General features: G+C 40.5%; 2 protein-coding genes across 2 annotated transcripts; both read left to right on the forward strand.

Annotated features, from left to right (window-relative positions):
• Positions 1 to 226: 226 nt before the first annotated feature.
• IL12B (interleukin 12B) lies at positions 227 to 5,857 on the forward strand. The gene is made up of 6 exons (XM_017822869.1): positions 227 to 311; positions 1,392 to 1,667; positions 2,173 to 2,290; positions 3,315 to 3,508; positions 4,307 to 4,452; positions 5,728 to 5,857. The coding sequence occupies exons 1-6, from the start codon at positions 227 to 229 to the stop codon at positions 5,854 to 5,856; spliced, it is 948 nt and encodes a 315-aa protein (XP_017678358.1). The 3' UTR covers position 5,857.
• An 8,375-nt stretch (positions 5,858 to 14,232) lies between these two features.
• Positions 14,233 to 17,903, forward strand: SPINK9 (serine peptidase inhibitor, Kazal type 9). The gene is made up of 3 exons (XM_017822867.1): positions 14,233 to 14,419; positions 16,474 to 16,493; positions 17,605 to 17,903. Exons 1-3 carry the CDS (start codon positions 14,365 to 14,367, stop codon positions 17,734 to 17,736), a joined length of 207 nt encoding a protein of 68 aa, XP_017678356.1. The 5' UTR covers positions 14,233 to 14,364; the 3' UTR covers positions 17,737 to 17,903.
• Positions 17,904 to 20,963: the final 3,060 nt, after the last annotated feature.

Consider the following 20,963-nt stretch of genomic DNA (forward strand, 5'->3'; position numbering starts at 1 on the left):
AGGTCCATGATTGCTTCTCTAATCTGGCTTGTGGTAAAAGTACCAAGTGGATCAAAATAGTGTTACAAACTCAATTTTTACGTACTCCAAGAGCTTTTAGAACAGGAGAATGTTTCTTAGTTCACTGGGACTGACCCTGTCTTGTCACTCTGTCCAGCATGAGCCTGATTTCAATGTACACTCAGACAACCTCAATGAAGTTCAGCAATTTATTTTTTCCTTCCAGATGCCTCACCTGCTCTGTGCCTTACTTTCACTGTTTTCCTTTGCTGCCCTACTGGAAGCTGTGCAGTGGAAACTTCAGGAAAATGGTAAGCAAGTCTTCACCTCCTGAGACCTTCAGGTGCCTCCAGAACATGGCCATTTCTGAATTATAATTGTGGCCACATGCACAGAATTTGTTAATTATAGTATCTTAGGCCAAGGTTCTTCCTATGTCTTTGTTTGTCAATAATTAGCCAATTAATTGGAGTTACTGGAAGAAATATTTAGAAGTCCTAAAATGTCATACAATAGCATATTTGCTGTATTTGCATTAGCAACTGTCTTATTTCCTATTCCTTCTCGTGTTTCAAAAGTTTCAGTCATGCAGCCTGGAGGCAGAAATAGCCTCTTGTGACTGAGGTAACAGACCAAAATCAAACAAGTGAAGAATTAATTGTGGAAAAAAATATTTCTAAGTAAAACTTAAAACCTAGAAATAGTTTATCAACTTTTCTGGCAAATAAGTCAAATGTAAATACATTTGTTTGTAATAAACAAACAATTCTTTTGAATAATTTACCAGAAAATTTGGCTAAATTCAGATAATAAAATTTGTTGTTCTTATTCACTCAGTGTAGCTCCATAATCCAAGCTGCCTTCAAGGCAATTGTCCAAAAAGAAGGACCCAAGTCAACATGAAAAAAATATCCTCGATTGTGTTCCATTTCTAAAAAGGAAGTCAATTACTTTTCCCCATATATTTACATTAAAAAAAATATTTATCCTGTGGGTTCTCTGGACAATACCACAGTGCTGAAAAGTGCAAATCTGTTTGTCAGCACTGGGAGTAAAGTTTGTGTTTGAAGTCTGTAAGACTCACTTGCCTGTGTTTCACAAGTCCATAAGCAGTTTGGGAAACTTCCAAACTTCCTAGAGCTGAATGTTTTCTGCCAGTTAAGATTCTGTGTTTGACAGGTATTTCTTAGTGTTTCTCCTTTATGGTAAAGCCTTAAAGCTCTTATTCTGGTGGTGAAATGCTCAAGTGAGAAGGTCCTAGAGCTCACTGGAACCTACATCTCACTGGAGTGTTGAGCTCCTGGACAATAGAGCTGAGGGAAAAGGACTCAATCCAAACTTCCCACTGGCACGTAGGAGTAGCTGCTAATTTCTTTCTTTGCCATGTCCAGTGTATGTCATAGAATCTGAGTGGAATGCTGAGACACCAGCTACGAGAGTGGAGCTCACCTGTAACTCACCCAATGAAGCAGTTTACTGGAAAAAGGACTCTGAATGGAAAGGAAAAGGAAAGACTCTGATTGCTGAAGTGAAGGAGTTCCCAGATGCTGGAAACTACACCTGTCTGGCAGAGAATACCCATGAAATCCTCAGCTATAATTTCTTCCTCATAAGCAAAATCGACTCAAACGGGCAAATGATAAGGTCGATTCTGAAAAGCTTTAAAGGTATGGAAGATGGGATGTTCCTTGCTGAGCTTTGGGCGCTGAGGGCCAGAGGGAGCTTTCTGGAAATGTGTGAGAAATACCCACTTTAAAATGGGTTCTCTTGAAGGCTTTACTGACAGTGGAATGCAAATCATTCCTTCAGTGGCTCTGTGGTAACAAACACAGGGATTTGCCAACTGCACAGCTGCAGGATTTCTTTGTGGAAGGAACAGTGGATTTGTCCATGTAAATCTCTTCCTGACAGCTCTTTGCCACAACCTGGGTGTGCTCTGGCTTCTGTCAATGCCACGTTGATGTGGTGCCACGTGAACCAGGCTTTGGCCACTACCTATTATTTGGCTCTGTAACTACACGTGGCTGCCCACGGGACAGCCTCAGACTGTGTCTGCCTGTGGACCCACCTGCCAAAATAGATATAAGTCCATCGAACCGCTGTTTTGTCTCTGCTTTGACCATTTCAGCAAGAATAATAAATAAATCATGTTTTCTTTCTTTTTCCATCTAGAGCCAAAGCGGACGTTTTTAAAATGTGAGGCAAAGAACTACTCTGGAATTTTCATGTGTTCATGGATGACAGAAAATGAGAATCCAAATGTGAAGTTCACCATCAAAAGTCTAAAAGGGTTAGAGCTTGTACTTTCCTTAAAAAACTCATAGTAAGGCCAGAGCAGCCCTTTGTGTTACTCTGTCTAGGAGATCCCGGATTTTAGGCTGTTTAGAACATGTAGAAAGGAAGAAATTTCTCTTGCAGAGCCAGAATATCTGCAAAATATTCTGAGGCATCACAGGGAATAAGTTAACTAATAACAGCATGGAAGTAGCTCAGAAATTAATAAAGACATGAAAATGGAATGACACCCAGTGGGCTGTTTCAGCCACAGAATAACTTAAGCAATAGCAGAACAGTTTGTGGAGGGGAGAGAGGAAGTTGAGCCAAAAGCAGAAACAACCATAGCTCCGAGTCCCGAGAGGGGACAGAATGAAGGGAGTGGGAGGCTGCACCCACGGCAGAGGCCACATGCCCACTGACAAGTCTCTGCTGAGGAACACAGCAGAAACCTGTGAGGGAAATGTGTGACGGGAACCTTGGGGGGATTTCCTGCCTCCCACCACTCCTGGGGGTTTCTCCAAAACATGGAGTACTTCAGCAAAGGTCACTTCAGTTCATTAAAGAAGAAACAACAAGAAACAAGTTTTATTTAGCTGAAAGCAAAAATAGAACCAGATTCAGGTAGTACTTTATAGATAGGTTTTGGTATTTATTTCCCAGTAGATACTTCTCCACCTTTCCTCCTTTCTTCAACAAGGATTTGGAGAGGGTGAAGGAACGAAGTAAGATACTAGAGCTTGCCATGGGATACTAGTAATAAAAACAGTGATACCCTGCTTTAGGGTTAAACACTGATTCCTTCTGCTAAGGCAGGGGCTGTGGTGTGGTTGTGATTTTACATTAATATGTCCTACAGCACTGAAAATGCAGGAACTCCCACTGAGCTTTTTCTGCAGCAGATGAAGGGCAGCCATGAAATGATACAAACAACATCAAAATATTACCTTACCTAACCTTACAACACTACATGTTGTTGTTGTTGTGGCATTCTCAGAACCAAGCAGCATCCCCACTCCTTTACTCTGTTCTGTGTCCAGCCCTCAGGGAGATGTGACCTGCAGCAGCCCTGTGGCTCACACCGATGGATCAGTGACCAAATACATGTCCCAGTGCCGCAAAGAAAACTACTGTCCCTTTGCTGAAGAGCACCAGCCCATTGACATGTTCCTGGAGGTCATCGATGAGGTGGAATATGAGAACTACACCAGCAGCTTCTTCATCAGAGATATCAGTGAGTAGACCAGGAATCATGATCAATTCTTAGCTTTATTCTTGCTGCCGACAGTGGAACTAAGGGTAGGTGATCATACCAGCCTTGGGAATCCCTGCCCTAGTATTCTGTAAATCTGCATCAAGCCCCCAGTTACAGGAACAGGGGAAAACATGCCATAGCAGCAGCCTGGAAGAGGATGAGGAAGTGAAGAAGCAATATCTTCCTGGCTTGTGACCTCAACCCTCTCACACCCACATGTCCCAGAAGTTCTGTAGCCTCCTTTAATAGATGGGCATGTTTCAGAAGGGGTATGTGGAAAAAGTCAGAGAACAACCAATAACCCAGCAGGCTTTTCTCTAAGAACTGGTTAAGGCTATGGATGCTTCCCTCCTGATCCATTCTTACAGATGGGCATCCAGGGCAGATTAATAGAAATGGATAGGAATAAGAGGATATAAATTGTGATTGTGATGCCACAGGGCACGTGAAAATGAGGCAGCATCCTAAAGAAACAGGTGTTTCTTTAACAGGTGTTAAATGCCCTAATAGTCAGCAGAGGTTGAAGATATTCCTCCGTAGCCCTCTGCAACCCTTCAGGCGAAAAAAACCCCAGGATCTTACCCAGAGATATTATGGGAGTGTGCTTTATTTTCTGTGAGAAGCACAAAAGGCAGTTCTTATACATAATATCTACTCCTGTCCTTATCTCCTGGAGTCTCCCAGTGCTCATTCCGATAAAATTATCAACAGTAGGACACCAACATCCCATATTATGTTGCTAATGTGAATTAATTACCTCTATATTTTCTCTTGCAGTAAAACCTGACCCACCCCAATGTCAGTATGTGGCCACAAATGGAATGGTGACCTGGGAATATCCCAAAACATGGAGCACCCCAAAGTCCTACTTCCCTTTGACTTTTAAGGTCAAAGTTAAAAGCACGAAGAAACGCAAAACCCAGGTAAAAACACAACATTTGAAACACAATTTTATTGCTTGAACAGATAGTATAAATAATATAAGGTTTGTATGTAAGAATCATGAACTAAAATTAAAAAAAAAAAGGGTGCTCAGACCCGAATGTGGCAAGTTCTGCCTTGGCAGAAAAACACCTTCCCAGTTCTATGAGCAGTAAGATCCCTGATGTTACTGAGGAGAGAAAATCCTGCCCAGTATTGCATAGCTGTGCTAGCATGAGAAAAGTATTTACCAATTCATTAGTAGGCTGTGTGGGTCCTAACGTCTGAAAATCCCAATTTCCAAATCAAGAAGCCTCAGATCTGTTACATGGATTTCCTCATATGTTGTTCGTACCTGGGCAGCTCAGACTTTATAGGAGAACAAGAAATAAGGAATCACCGATTCATTTGGAAGCATTTCTGTTCAGTCTGTGGTCTTTGCCACTCTATTTCTTGTTAGTTAATTATTACCTAAACATTGTTCCTCTGTGTCAGTTTTAAATCACAAATGGTTTTGCTTCTTTTGCTGATGCTCATGGGCACACAGTGGTGATGGTGACTTGCCTGGGTTGGCAGAGAACTGGAAAGACCAGCTGACCACAGAGCAGGACCTGAACTGCAGTGCTGCTCTGCCTTGGTCCAGCAATCAGAAAAGCAAACAAATGTAGTGATCATCCCAGCTTGTCAGAGGATTAATCCAGAGACACATCCAAAGAGGATGTGTTTTCCTCTGTGGACAGAATCCACTCGCCCGTACCAGCAGATGGGGCCATTCCCCCATTGATTTTAGTAGTGTTGGCTCCTACAGTCCCTTCAGTGGAGAAACTGGAGAGTCTTCAGATGCTTCTTGTATCAGTCACAGGTCCTCAGTGGGCATTTCAACAACACTGAAAAGGAGTAACCTCTGTCTTTTATGGTTCCCACTCTGAGAGAAGAAATAAAAAGAGAAAACCCCAGATAAATAAATAACCCCTTTGTCTTAATGAGTGTTTCAGTCTGGGGTTTGGATCACTTTAGAACACCAACTTCAGTGAAACATGAGCTGTTTAGTTGGTTTCTGCTGTGACTCAAGTTCTCACATGGACTGTTTAGTTGGTTTCTGCTGAGGCTCCAGTTCTCACAGCCTTTGCTGTCTGTGGGTGGTACTGGTGCCTGTGAAACACCAGATTGCCATTGGCGGTTTAAGCGACATGAGCTTGTTGGAACATTTCTGGTGCTGTGTTGTATGTGCTTCTCAACCTTTACAACCCACTGAAGGAGCTGTTCCCTGTTCACAGGTTGTCTATGATACTGATGAACAGTCATTCCACCTTCCAAACACTGGGCCAAAGGATGAGATTTCCGTGCAGGCCAGGGATCGTTATTACCACTCATCCTGGAGTGACTGGTCTTCACTCTGCAGGTAAGGCTTAAAGAACCTTCTACTAGAGAAGCAGGGATGATTCCTTACCTAGAAGAGTATGGAGTCTATGATTTTTTTTTTCTAATTCTTAAACGATCATTGACTTTACATTTCCTTGGAATCATTTTTGTCTCCTGAATATTCTTTTTCATTAAATATCTGTAAGAGAATAAATGTGTTGGGCTGCCTAAATGGTGATTCTCTTACAAAAATAATCGAGGAAACAATTAGAATCCATTTAAATCAGAGAGGAAACAATGGATGTAGGTGGATGGACATGGGTTGGGTTACAGTGCCTCATATGCATCAGCTGAAGCTGAATCCCTGATCCCCATCAGACACAGAGCCTCCTGAGTCTTGCATGGTATGGGCCTGTGGACTAAAAATCTGGGTCTGAGGAGAATTAAGATAATTCTTACATAAATTTGCTTTCTATGTTACAGATAACTAGTAAGAGATTTCAGGAGGATGGCACAATACTCCTAAAGAAAGCAAAGAATGAACCAGCACAAGAATATAAGCACAATTTGAAGATAAATCTGCATTTGAGATTATTAAGAAGTCATAACATCTTTTTTTGTAAGATATGAATATGTTCCTGATTTTGGCAGCTCTTAAATTCCCCTGATATGAGTAACACCTTTAGCATACATCATGTTATATTAACATGAATTTGATACATTGCTGTCAGCTATTATTGTAGGTTCACATTATTACATTTCATTTATTTATTTAATATTTATTTATTTATGCATTATTTATGTATTTATTAATTTATGTATTTATTTATTTATTCATTTATTTATTTATTTATTTATTTATTGACATGACTTGCTGGGGCAGTTGATAGCAGTTACTATTTGAACCATTTCATATGTTATTTGTAAAGTAAATTCCAGAAAGAACTGTTTCAATATTCCATTATTTAATGGTTTGATTATGTGTCTATTTAATTATTTATTTTTATTTATTTTTGTTGGAATGTGTAAGCATAGAAAGCCTTGGCTGCATGAGTGCTGTGGTTAATTCCTATTAGCACCACTCATGAACATGAAAGGAACTGGTAGCCAGTGCCTGAATTTAACCCCTCCTAAACAACCTCCTTTTCCTCCACGCTTGTGGTCACTGGAGGCCTTTTATTCAGTGATCCATGTGTATCCAGTGCACCTCCTGCAGTGGAATTTACTGACAATAAAATGAATTCCAACCTGCTGTGCCACAGGCACTGGGCACAGGAGTCAGAAATCTGCAGCTACAACCAAGGCAGCTGAAATTACACCTGTACTGTATCTATACCTCAGAGCCCAATTGTTAACAGGTTTTATATATGGGTGTTAAGCATCTAATTAAAGTTAGAGTTTTTGAATACAGATTTTTATAGTTCATTTTGAAAGTATCTCCCTACTACTGTATCATGAGTTGGTGTCTTCACAGAACCTTAGGTAAAACACCTCAACTCCTGGCTCTGAACTGCTCACAGAGTAAGTCCTCAGGTCTGGAAAAAGGCAGAATCATGTGTTGAAGCCTCTGTATTTTTCATAGAATCATGGAATGGTGTGGGTTGGAAAGGACCTTAAAAGGTCGTTCAGTTCCACCCCCTGCCATGGGCAGGGACACCTTCCACTAGACCAGGTTGCTCCAAGCCCTGTCTAACCTGGCCTTGAACACTTCCAGAGATGGGGCAACATTTGTCAAAATACCTGAGTCTTGACTTACAGGAAGGCAAAATAGTAAAATATCTGATGATTCAGACTTTAAGCCCTGATAAAGAATCAGTGAAATTAAAGAAAGACTTTCATTGCAACCATGCTTCCTTTTTTCCCAGTCTTAGCCATGGTGGTAATTTCAGATATTTATAGATTGAAATGTGTGAGATATCTGATATTTCAGAAAACTGCTGACAATCTAGCTACAAGTGCTAGTAATATATTAAGTTTATGTGTCTTATTTCCACTATAAATGCAATTTATTGTGCTTTTTTTACGAGCTACTAATAAATACATCTGAAAACAAGAAAATTTGGTTTACTTGTGATTTTTTAAGAATGGTTTGTGTCACTCTTCACTTTTCTACCAGAATGTTATACATTACTCCGGCAAAAATGTCTGTAGGGCAAAGTAATTGTTACTGATTAGTACTAAGAAATTCATGGCCTGTAAAAGTGTGCAGGACCACCCAGCAAAGTGGCAACAGTGAGTTAGCCAGATTCCTCTTCTGCAGGCAAAGAGAACACTGAGGTTCTCTGGCCTTTGTGGTCAGGAGGCTTGTAACTGAAACCACTTGAAATAGATCTTGAGGTCTTTGAGGTTTCTCTCTGATCCTGTCGGTGCAGTGCTCAGAATTCATAGGACCGACCTTCCTGTTCTTCAGACAACTGGGTTGAAACCTTGGCACCACTGAAACCCATCACTGCAACCTCTCATTAACTTGGGTCCAGCCCAGTTTCCATTCTCTGGAATACTCAGGCTAAATTTATGAGTATCCTGACAAAGATTATATTGATCTATTGCCTTCAGAGGAATCTGCCTTTCTGTGCTACAATGCCATAAGGTGAGTTGAACCTTCCTACAGGAAGCTTTTCTGGCATGGATTATGGGGGAATCAGGAGCCAGTGAGGGAAGTCATTGGCTAAGATTCTTCAGGAAAATAACAAAGTGCAGCTTGAAACTACCTCTTTTTCTGCAGAAATCAGGTTAATTATAAGATGGCTGCTCTCTAAGACATAAAGTTGGCTTTAATCCTTGATTATCGATTTCCTGGGCCTCATATGGACCCAAGTGCCTGTGAATATCTCCTCTAAAAATTGTCAGTCTCCTATCTCTGAGGGACTGTCTAGACTGTATAAAAAGGTGTTACTATCAGAGCTCAAATATTCCCTATCCATATTGTCTCCATATACTGGAGACAATTTTCTAACATACTCCATCAGTTTAGGAACATAATAGTTGATGTGGCAGTTAGTCCTTGGACTTCTCTTTCTTAATTCCTCTCCTTGTTGCACTGCAAATAATCTGGACACCTTCTGATAAATGTCACAATGCACAGACTCAGTTAGGCTGCACAATGTACAAAATTGCCCCCCAAATGTTTAGATTGCAAAATCAAAGCTTCTGAAATAAAATTATAGAACTAAGTTTATTCCTGAGGTTCCTGAGGTATGAGAGTCATTAACTGTATAAATAGATAACAGTCTTATACTGGACCTACTCCTGACTCTGTGTCCCACCATTTTCTGGGAAGGGGCAGCTCCTCCAGCTTTCTATTCATACTCATCACTCAACCTGTGGCTTTAGGTTTTGCCTACCACACCTCCCTAAATCTGCACTGAACAGAGACTGACTAATTCCCTTCAGGGCTTTTTGTGGGTGCTCCTCATCTTAAGGAATGCTTGACAAATAGTTGGTGTCCTTAATGAGGCACTAATTGGTTACAGTAGGAACTTGCTATCCTCTAAGTGCTTCAGCTGGGCAAGTAGGCACTTGCTAGTAGCAAAAGGGGGAAAAAAGGCTTATGTCTAATTAAGGGTTCCGTGGGAGAATACAGATTTCAGGTCCAAATGCTTCGTATCCATCCCTTCTTCCATGCTGACCTTCATCCTATCCCTTTTCTTGGTAAGTTGTATATTCTCTTTTATAAAAGTAATGGTATTTTTAATACAGGCAAACCCAATGTATATCCTCCAACCTTGTTCTGAGACATGAAAAAACCTTAAAAGAAACCTTGCTTCAAACATGTCAGTATGACTGAGTTCAGTGTGACCAAACTTCAAAGCACTGAACACCTGGGAATTGCATCTTAAGGCAATTTAAAATAAGTCCTATTCAATAGGACTCATAGTCCTATTCAATAACTCAGTGTAAGTGTTAAGCTGTTAATGCTTGTTTTGTTTTACCTGTGAAGAATCCATTCAGAACCATCAATGGTATGGCACTAAGTAACTAGAAGGATCCACAAGTTCCCTGCAGGATAACAGGATCACAGCCTTGTATTGTATCTTAAAGATATCAGAAGATACAAAGAAAAATGTAAAGCTCAGCACCAGCCTTTGCAGAGAGGTGTTGGGTTTATTTTTTACTTTCTGAAATAACACCTGAAACCTTCAGCAGGGATCTGTCCTGCCTTGACACCTGCAGTGTTAAAGAAAGGCTCCTTTGATCTCTCTTAAGGTGTGGAAAATGGGAAACTCACCTTCCTTCAGGCAAATACTGTTTTGGCCCAGTTTGATGCCTTAACAAACACATCACTTGATTCTCAAACCTTCCATTGAGCAAGACTTCAAAAGTCTGATATGTTAATTGCACATGGGCGGACAACCCAAACCACCCACCCAGAGCAGGACTGAGGGAGCCCGCGAGCCGCGTCCCGAGTAAACACGCGCTGGAATCACCGACGCGGGTGACCATGGCAGGGTCTATCTTGGCTTGTACATTCTTCAAGGGTTTATGTGGTGTGCGTGAGAATATTTTTATTAGCTATTCCACGTGCCATTTTTTCACCACTGTTGATGTCCTCAAATGGGAGGCACTCCATCAGATGAATGGGAACAGGTTACTGTTCTGGAATGCAGCCACAGAACACCCTCCCATGCAGAATAAAGCAGGCACTTAACTAATGACGTGCTGCAGCAGCATATTTGGCATCCCATTCGTGCTCCACTCAGCACTCCAAATCTAAAAGCAACATATGAATAATTGTGAAGAATTGTCTTACTCTCGGAAAAATATGCACTAATATTTTACCAGATGTAACACCATGTAATTACTTTTTCTTCTTCAAAAGATCAAGTTGAAGAGATAAAAAGACAAGATATGAAGATAAAGGTAGAAAAAGATAAAGGTAGAAAACTATGAGAGGCCCACAATTAACCTACACGTATTCATGAGTTTGCTGACTAGGTCAAAATTTCACTCAAGATTCTTCGATACAGAGTGTTTCCTATAAATTTCTAAATTAGTTTTAGGTGTGATGAAGAGGCCTTACTGACACAGCTTGGGGAAGCAGCTATTCCTAAACAGATCTGAACACTTGTTTTCCAACAAACAACATGTTTTCCAAGTAGATAAAATCAATCCATTGTGCTAATCTACTGTCCGTGTCTGCTTTGTCAAATGTTAACTCATAAGGACAAATATGCCACAAAGTCCCTGAGCGGCTGCCTGTCAGCAACACTTGACATTCTCCTGTGGGAATCACAGCATCAGTTCCCTTGGAATGGACCATTGGAGGTCACCTGGTTCCCCACACCCCACACCCATCACTAGATTATGGCCAGTTCAGAACAGATCCATTTTTTAGTATCTCCAGTGATTTTTGGATAACCTGTTCCTATTCTTGACTACTCTCATTGTGAAATTTGTTTTCCTCATACCTAATTAGAATTTCTCTTGCTGCAATTTGCACTGTTCTCTCTCTTCCTTTCACTGTGCACCTCCAAGAAGACTCTGGCTCCTGTCTTCTCTGCACATCCTGAAAGAGCAGCTGAAAACAATGAGACTTTGCTGTCTTTCTCCAACCTGGTCAAACCACTTCCCTCAAGTTTTTCTAGCATGATCCCTCTAAACACCTTGTTGGTCCTCCACTGGTTCTGATCCAGGACTTCAGTGCCTTTTTTTGCCAGGGAGCCCAAAACTGTACCCACAATGCCAGATACAGCCTCATCAGTGCTGAACTTGATAATTACACTCTTACTAATACAGCCCAGCATGCAGAGCTGGACTTGCTCAGTACAGGGGCAAACCGTTGACTCATGTCCAACTTGCACACCATGAAAACTGGTCTCTTCCCAGTATGCCAGTGGAAGTTCTTGAGCACAGCACTCTAAGTGAACCTTCAGTCTGCCTGAGGATGACAGGCTTCAGGTTGTCAGACCAGCTCCATGTAAAGAGCTACCAGGGCAAACAACAAGTTTGGACAAGAAAGATGCCTCAGATAAAGCATTTTTTCAGTCAAATAGTGACTATTTTCTCTAGCTGGCTGGTGTGAATTCTGCCCATTCTCAAAGCGAGGAATAGAGATCCAGAGACTTTGGTCTCCTTTTAAACTGGAGTTGCAGTAAGTGTTCTGTGCCATTACTCTTTACCAAGTTTCAGTTTGAGATTCTGCATGTGAGTAACACCTCACTGCAGAAAGTGGAACAGACTGTTGCTCTCTGAGTAGGGCATTTTTCTTCTCAAAGCTCTAAGATAGCTTTGATATTCCAAAACACAAAAATCTCCAGAATTTCAGCTGAGCCCCTGCTGTGAGTGAGCTGCTGTTTGCACACCCTACAATATATCACAGCCTCTCATCACAACTATGTCCCTCCTATCTGAGTGGTCTAGGCAAGCCCTACAAAGCTTAAGGTCCACTGTTCAGGAAACGAATCTTTATTTGATTCAAAAGCTCTAACAATACACCTAAACATTACCAGAAAAAAACATTCACCCCATGGCTCTCCTGATATGGAGCACAGAATAAGCATTAGAAATCCTTCCAATAGAAAGGTAACTTTCAAATGCTAAGAAAAATCTCATTTGAAATCTGCCTCCCTTTTTGTCCCCTCCCACCTCCAAAAGTCATCTCTTCCTGCACTAGCCTCAGAAAAGATTCCTACATCAACTTAGCAGACCTGAAGCAGATGTTTATACTCTTCTGCTGGCGGGATGGGATGGATATTGAGGTTGCATCAGACAGGACACTGTGGAGCACTGTATTAGAACAAGAGAGCATAACCAGAGTGGCAGATTTCCTCATTCCGGTGTCAAGGAACCGGTGTGTTCTGTCAAGCTGCAGTTTCACGGTTTCAAGATTTCCTCAAGAGTCTTGTTTGCTCAAAACTATTCAGATTAGGAGTAACTTCCGGCTTGCTTTGAGTTTTGCTTTTGTTGCCTAATGCTGGTAATTGTCCATCAACCAATGAACACGTCCTGAATACTCTCCACGAGTTTGTACATGCTCTTTGCCAGGCTCTTCAGAAAGGTTTTGGACTCTACAGTACAAAAACTTCACTGACATCCCAAAGCAGAATCCAGACTGATCCCAGTCAGCCTGTCCCAGACAGCCTGTCTCTTGTGATCTCAACTTCAAAGGAACGTGCACAGGTGTCCAAGTTAAGAACAAAGGAAAATTAAATATTAAATCATCGAATTACAGGGCTCCAGCTCAAACCAGATCTTTACCTATCCTGGAACTTGAATTTGATGGCATTTATATTTTTCATCCCATGAAGTGATGAGAAATTAACCATTTAATAATTACCTATAATCCTTAAAGACAAGATGATATTTATCCTTCTTGGGATAAATTAGTGGGGCCCAAGGTCTACTTGACCTATTACAACCTTTTCTGTAAGAACTTTCAGTCCTATCTGTCTTCCTGGAATTAGCACATATGGCCCCAATTCCTTGCAGTGAGGGAAGGTGATCACTGAAATACTGTGAATTGGAGTAGTGTGCAGGGATCTTTCCTATTGAGACAATTTGCACAACTACACTGACAAGACGATTTTGGAGGAATGGGTTCAAATCAAACTATTGGCTCAAAACTCCACATTACTTTGAACTTTATGAAAATTAAGCCCCAGATCTGATTCTCCCCCTGACCTGAGCTGTATTATAAAAGACAGAAAATGATGTCTATTGATTATGTCACTAATACAATGTTATGTTGGATTTTTTTAAACAACCCCTCCTACTGTGCTGGAAATAGGAAAATAGGAGAAGAGGGGCAGGCAGAGGAATCTCCTCTGTGACAGCAGACCAGGCAGTAACTCAGCAGGATGCCCAGTGGCTCTGAACTCATCCCTGCTCTTTGCCAGGCAGTGCCATGTGGTATCTTTGCTCTTTCTCTCACAGAGCGTTGGTTCTCATCTCTAAAGTGGCAGAATTTTAAAGGAAGGAGAACACTGGAACACTGAAGGATTCTCTGGGCTTTTTGTGAAGTTTAGGGTGTTCAAATGAAACATTCTTTTCCAGAGCAGCCTAGAGGGGCTCAGTGCACAGCCATAGTAATCAGCATTGCCCTTAAACAGAGGTTACAGGCAGCTCCAAAACACCAAGACAACAGGAATTAAGGACTTCAGCTCCACTGGGATGAATCTTTTAGAACACACCCAGTAAGAATTATTTTTCCCCTGGGAATTATGTTCATCTTTAAGAGTCAACAAGCAATAACAGACCAGCAACAAGTAACCACCTTACTGAGTCACTCATTGGACTTGCTGATAGAGATGGAACAGTTAATTAGGCAAGGGGCTTAGCCAAGGAACAATACATCTGCTCTATCAACACAATCCATGCTAGGACACTCATGACCTTCACCTTATACAGAAGACATTCTATTGACACTACAAGGGCAACACCTTCTTCTAATTATGTTCTGTGTGAGAGGATTTCATCACCAGGATTCCTGCTCCTTGTGCATGTGTATATAAATATCTGCTCCCACAGACACATGGACACACACTGGAGCTAAACGTGCTGGAATACTTGAAGGGCAGACCGGCTGTGGAACAGATCAAGAACCCCTGTTTGCCATGAAGACAACAGGAGTCTTTGTGCTCCTTGCTCTGGCAGTCCTTTGCTTGGCAAGTGAGTAACCTCCTGTATTTCCTGATATATTATAGTTCTTATGTCTAAAGACTGCAAGTTTCTCAGCGTGTTGGGACAGCGAGCAATGGTTCCTGGAGCTGGGTGGGAGACAGAAAGTGAAATTTTAGGCTTGTGCTCTATTTATCAAACACTATTGTGCCAGCTGTACAGTTGCCCACTTGAGTGGATGAAACCTATTCCTTGGTGGTGGTGTGAATCAGAGCTGCATTCTGCACTGTGACTAAAAAGAACTGCAAAGCCTCAGAACTACAGCTGGTTTTACCTACTTATTTCTAAATTTTAACTGAGAAGGGAGGTTGGAGCTGATGAGATCCTTCTCCTGCCAAACTGACCACGCAGTGGACAGTTTATTATGCACAGGACATATAATACAGCTGTAAACCACCTCTTTATACTGTTTGCCAGGCTGCAGAGAGCTTTGAGGGGCAGATTGCTCTGTGATAAAATAGGGAGCTGGGAGGAATTTCTTCAGCCTTTACTTGGTATTTTTATTTTTACTAAAAACTTGCAGTAAAATATATAAGTTAGTACATTTAAGATAACTGAGAGTCCACATTTCTACTGGAGTATGGAAGTTCAAAAGCATTAAGAACATTAAAGAAGCAAAATAATGAAAATATTAAACCCCAAATTATGAAACAAATTAATATTTTTCTATTTTGAATAGGTCTGAAAGGGTTGCTTTGAAAACTGTCCCAAATTCAAAATGCTTATGAACAACAATTTCAATGAAATTGCATGATTTGACAGAAACTATTCTTTCAGTGTTTCATTTACTGCAGAATAATAAATAAATATTACTTCCATAAGAATTCCAGGAAATCTTTTCCTTGAACTTCTTAGTTTACCTTGTCTCCATTAAAACTTCATGAATTAGTACTTTTTGAGCTACATCTTTTTGCATTCATTCCCATATGCAGAGTGGCTATTAGAAGGTTACTGGAGAAAAAATAACATCCTAATGTTTTGGGGGAATTCCAGAATAATGAAAACTGTCAAACCTCTGGTGACACAGATTGAAATTTGACATGGAGCGCTATTTATGATAGTTTTCTTTATGTTGAACCACTTTATTTGACGAGACAATGTAAACAGCTCCATGAAAGGAACTTCCAGTGGAAAGTTTAATGGCTTTAAAGATCAGAAAAAGCCACATTTAGTCCAAAGTACTAGAGCTATATTGCCATAACAAATTTTCCTCCTGCTCCTTCTGCACAGAAGTCTCTGCCTGATAACTTTTACCCCTTGGAATCCCCAAGGATGATGATTACAGGACAGGAGAACAAACACATTCCTAAAGAAAGTAACAAATGTGTCACCATAATGGAGACATGCCAATGGCACTTGATTACTTTGTGGGAGGTGTAATTAGCATTGTTTGAAGCAGCTCCTTGAAGCCCCACCTCGGAACAGGGTTCCATTCTATCAGATGCCATGTGTGTACAAAATAGGAGCCAATCAGTTTAGAATCTGTATTGACCAGCAAAGGAAATCACTTTTTAAAGTGGTATTATGATCCAAATTGGATTATCATTATTATATATATTTAATATTATAGTTTAATGAAGTTTTATCCTCATTATTGACAGAAAATCAAAGCATAAAAGGAACATGTGATTTTCTTACAACCACATGCAACTTTTTTTACAAACTTAGGAATTAAAACCCAGTCATGCTCAACAACCAGTTGATCCTGAACAGACTGGCCATTGAATATAATATTGACTTCTGGGGCTTCAATCTTTTTGTGGTGAAAGGGGGAACAATAGCTCCAGTTGCTTCTACAACAGAGGCTGTCCTAGCAGCTGACAGAGGTTTCTGAGGTAAATACTAGAATAATGTCCACTTGTTTAATAGGTTCTGACACCTGTGTCTTATTAAACACTGAAAAGCTCTGTCAGTATTTATTTCAAGGAGTTAAAAGACTTGGTGTTGCTGGAAGGGCTGAGACTAATGAAACCATCCTGATTTGAAACTGAGTGTTCATTAACTGTGGTTTTTATTTTATCCTTTGTGATTCTGTTTTATTGCAGATGCTGACAAAGAGAACGAAGTGAGTAATTTTCTTTATTTCTGGATAAAACTATATAGTTTCTAACAACATGAGGTCAGGAAAAAACCAAACATGCTAAACTTTAATTGCTAGCCATGTATTGAGATTTCAGTGAGAAATCCTCAACTCTGAGATATGTGGTTTTCATACAGTTGCCCTGACAAATTCCAGATGCTTTTACCTGTTATGTATTCTGGGCAAGAAATTGGGCAAGGACAAATTTTAAGTCAGAGAAATCTAGATTTTTAAAAATATTTATCTCATTATGACAGTGTAAGTCTTTCTTAATGACTTTCAGGTCCTAAGTCCGGCACTTGGAGGTTTTAATTTCTCTCTGGTTATGCTGGAGTCATCCTGGGGTCAACCTCTGAAAGAAATGAGACACCAAGAAATAAAAGGGATAAGACCTTTCAGAATCCAGGGATGAACAGTGGGGAATGAAAAATCACCCACACACAGAGCTGGGTCCATATTAGCACAACTCAGGAGGATTTTCTTCATGGAAAGGGATGTCAAACATTGGAAGGGGGTGCCCTGGGATCACCATCCCAGGAGGTGTTCAAGAAACGACTGGACATTTGTAGTCCCATTCTCATGTCTAAGTCTGTAATGAATACAGTCCCGCTATCAGATGAGGCCTCCAACAACTCCTTTTCAAGCCAATACTTAAACAGGACTTTAATTTCACCTGGGCAGAACTTTACCCCAGTGTAAAAAGCATCAAGAGCTGATATTGTGCAATAAAGAAAGCCTCAAGAAGTAATCTCACCTGAATTTACTGACCATTGCAATCAGCTGGAAAAAAGTACTAATACTCAACTTTTCTGTAACTATATTTTTTCCAGTGACTGTAATGCTATTCAGATGGAGAGCACAGTCCTTAAAGGTGCTCAGTGTGTATCACAGGCATCATCACACACATCTCTGTGATAAGGAACATTTCTATTTTGAGGCTTAGGCTCAGCTAATACAAATGGCGAAGCCTCATTGACTGTGCTGCTCTAGAGCAGCTGACAAGTGCGTCCAAAAATGTCATATATTCATTATTTCTGTAGGTGAATGGAAAATGTGAGAAAGATGGATTCAAAGAAAAATGACACTCTATTTGCAGGTGGACTGCAGTGAATACAGGAGGTTAGAGAGAGGAAAACCCATTTACTGCGAAAGGCTCTATCAACCCTTCTGCGGCTCTGATGGAAAAACGTATAACAACAAATGTTCTTTCTGCAAAGCAGTCCTGTAAGTACAACTCTACCTAATTACTCCTGAATTAGCCAAAATCTGATGTTAGCTGAATTATCTGGGATTTCCATTCCACCTAAGTGCTATCATTTTTTTTTCAGGGTCGCTAATTCTCTGTTCCTTTGCTTAATCTTTACAGATTAATTGCCTCTCCTGCCTATAAGGTCCAACTGGTTTAAACAAATGACTTTGATATCTGTGTGAGCAAATTCCTGTTGTAGCAGAAACTGTAGAAGTTGGACAGTAAGGAGAAGAGTCCAATGAGCAACACAGGCTGAACATGGTACCTGGACCTAGCTTGAGTCATATAATTCAAAAGTGGTTCTGGAAATACCTTGCTATTTATGGATAAAATATATAATTTTCAAAGGATCAATGCCCTCACATCTGCTACAAATGTTTATGGTGTCTTCTCTGTTAGCAAGTTCTTAGCAAAGGGCTTTGGAGAGGTTTCAGTGCATGATGTTGAGCTTTCCATCTGCAATACTGATGTTCTTCCCTTCCTTTACAGGAGAAGTAGAGGTGCCTTACGTGTGAAGCAAGCAGGGGTCTGCTGAAGGAGCTCTGCATGACAGAGGAGTGCTGAGAACAGCTTCACACTGCCCTACCACAGTCTCTTAATTGGATTTCATTCATCCTGTCTGTGCTGATGGTGGCTAACAAAGCATAAAGTCCGTTTTTCACCTGTGTTCTCTCATTTGCTGCTTTGCTCCACTCCAAAGTGCTGGGATTGACACTTCTGTCCTCCCTGAAAAGCACTTCCTTGGTATTCTCAGGAGCATTCCTGTTCCTGTAGCAGGAAAGTTGATTTTACATGAGCCCTTCATTATACATTGGTCTACAAAGTTAAAGTTCAAATCTTCTGACGATGCCACTCAATCTGAGTGGACACAAGTCAGTGCAGGCATGGCCTCTCTTCCCCTTGTTGATAAAGTGTTTTCTTCCATTTATCCAGAAATTTTAGCAGATACCTTTTTCCAAAGGTTTCAGCTTTTTTAGGTAGTGCTTTGACTCTTCCAGTTTTGTAGCTAAATTTTAAATGCTTATTTTTCCTTTACCTTTGTGCAATTCTGATTCATTTATGTTGTTTAGCATGTTTATTAAAATAAACATTAACTCTTTTGCTTTTGTCCATGGTGAACTTCCTAGAGAATAAGTTTATTGCGTCCTTTAGTAACAAGTATTTCCCAAGTTATAGAAAACTATTGTGGAGCAGGGACTAAGTCCAGAGGTAAAAAAATCAAGTCTGCAAGACAAAAGTTGTATTCCACTAGATGGCCTCATGTTACTGAAATTTACCCTTCAATCTGCCTCTTTTTTTCCTTTAAATTAATCAAATCCGGTACACTGTAAGATTGTATAAACTTCAGAGCAGTATCTCTGTTAAATCCTGTCATTTAAATGTGATCATTAATGATTCCTTTCACTTCTGATAAGTTGGTGGCTTTTAGACCTAAAGAAATTTCTGTTCTGCCTTACATCCTTATTTTCTTCATTATTAAGCCAGTTTGTGTCTTTTACATTTGAATAGTTGGTCATGGGAATCCATTTTCCCAGAATTAAAACTGATGAACGACTGACTTCACTGGCCTTACACAGAAGGAAAATTTTGGAACTGCTGAACACAGAATAAAGCCATCCCTATCATGAATTCTGTTTATATGGAAACCAGGTCCCAGCAATTAGGCAGCAGGAATGCAATGAGAAAGGTAATACTGTAAAAGTTTCTCATAGCTCAGAGGCTTGTGGCTCTGGACAGGCTACCTAAAGAGGTTCTCACAACAGGTCATCTTGACTGAAAAAAAGATAAAAATAAGAAAAGAAAGATCAAATTGAGAAAACAAAGGCAAACTCTGGGCTTTCCTCATGATGTCAGAAAATCCAGCAGACAATTTGTGAATACTTTCTGCCCTCTAGCTCAGCTAGTCAGAGCCTAAGTGGATATTCACACTCTCTGCTTTAGTATGCTGAGATATTTAACTGATTGTGCTTCTGGGCCAAACCTAAGATGCAAAATTTCCTATGCACATCCTCCAGAATGATTCAAGAAGCTGTAAGTCAGAGGTCTAAACTACACTACTGGGACTCTAATTTGTTTTTGATAATTTCTGACGTGATTTATCTGAGACAAGAGCAGCTGGAGATCAAGACTTTCCCACACTGAGTGCTTTTTATGAGCTCCTGCCGGCCCATAGCTGCAGATAATGAAAAGCAGCTTCTGCCGCATACCAGCACAAAGAACACCATTTGCAAATTGCTGCAAATGACAGCTGAAGTAAATGATGAAGTGGCTGGACAATCTGGACAGTCGAGTTTGTGTGATGGAGCAATGACATGGAAATAAGGGGAAGGAAAACTGTACGTAGCTTGAGTGAGCTGGTGAAACAAGCTTGGGTCCTGCTTGCTAGAAAATAAAATAAAGGGAGCAGATATTGGTGTTGAATGGAAAATAGAAAAGATCTTGCACTCATGGAGGATTAGAGTTTTCAAAACTTTGCATCAAAAAGGTACTGATATCATTGATATATCTGTATATGTGATGTATATACCTGATGCATTTATATGTGGAGGACAGAGTTTTCATAGTAAGGTTTTAAATTTTTTTTGTTTTCCTTTCTAAGACAAGGAATGAAACATAGGCCTGAAAATCAGATAGGTGAGTTCCTAAAAAAAAAAAAAATATGTCAGTGCTATAATAAATTTGGCTGGGGTTAAATCATGACACCTTCCTTACTTGTGCTAATGCACCTAATGACTTTTGGTCTTTTGGACTCATACCTGAACAAATTTAACAAATTGATTTTTGGCCACTGTTTTCCTCTTTCTTCAGTTTCAAATATTATGAATTTCCTTGCAAAAAATCATGAAAGTAGCAAAATTTCCTCTTTGTTTAGCAGAAGATAAATGGCCTAAATAATAGACCCATATAATGCTCAATACACCGTGGCAAAGGCAACTCTCAGAGCTCTTGGGGCAGGTTAAAGCCTCTTCAGGTAATGTATCACTTATAAAGTTATTAGAGAGTGTCCAAAGGAGAGACAGGAGGATGGCGAAGGGTCTGGAGGGGCACTCAAGAAGCAGCTGAGGGCACTTGGCTTGTTCTGGGAGGACGCTGAGGTCAGACCTCACTGGGCTCTGCAGCTTCCTCACGAGGGGCAGCTCCAATCTCTGCTCTGTGTGACCAGTGACAGGACCCCAGGGAATGGCTGGAGCTGTGTCAGGGAAGGG

This window comes from Lepidothrix coronata, unplaced genomic scaffold (genome assembly GCF_001604755.1).
Source record: "Lepidothrix coronata isolate B3197 unplaced genomic scaffold, Lepidothrix_coronata-1.0 Scaffold100, whole genome shotgun sequence".
Classification (NCBI taxonomy): domain Eukaryota; kingdom Metazoa; phylum Chordata; class Aves; order Passeriformes; family Pipridae; genus Lepidothrix; species Lepidothrix coronata.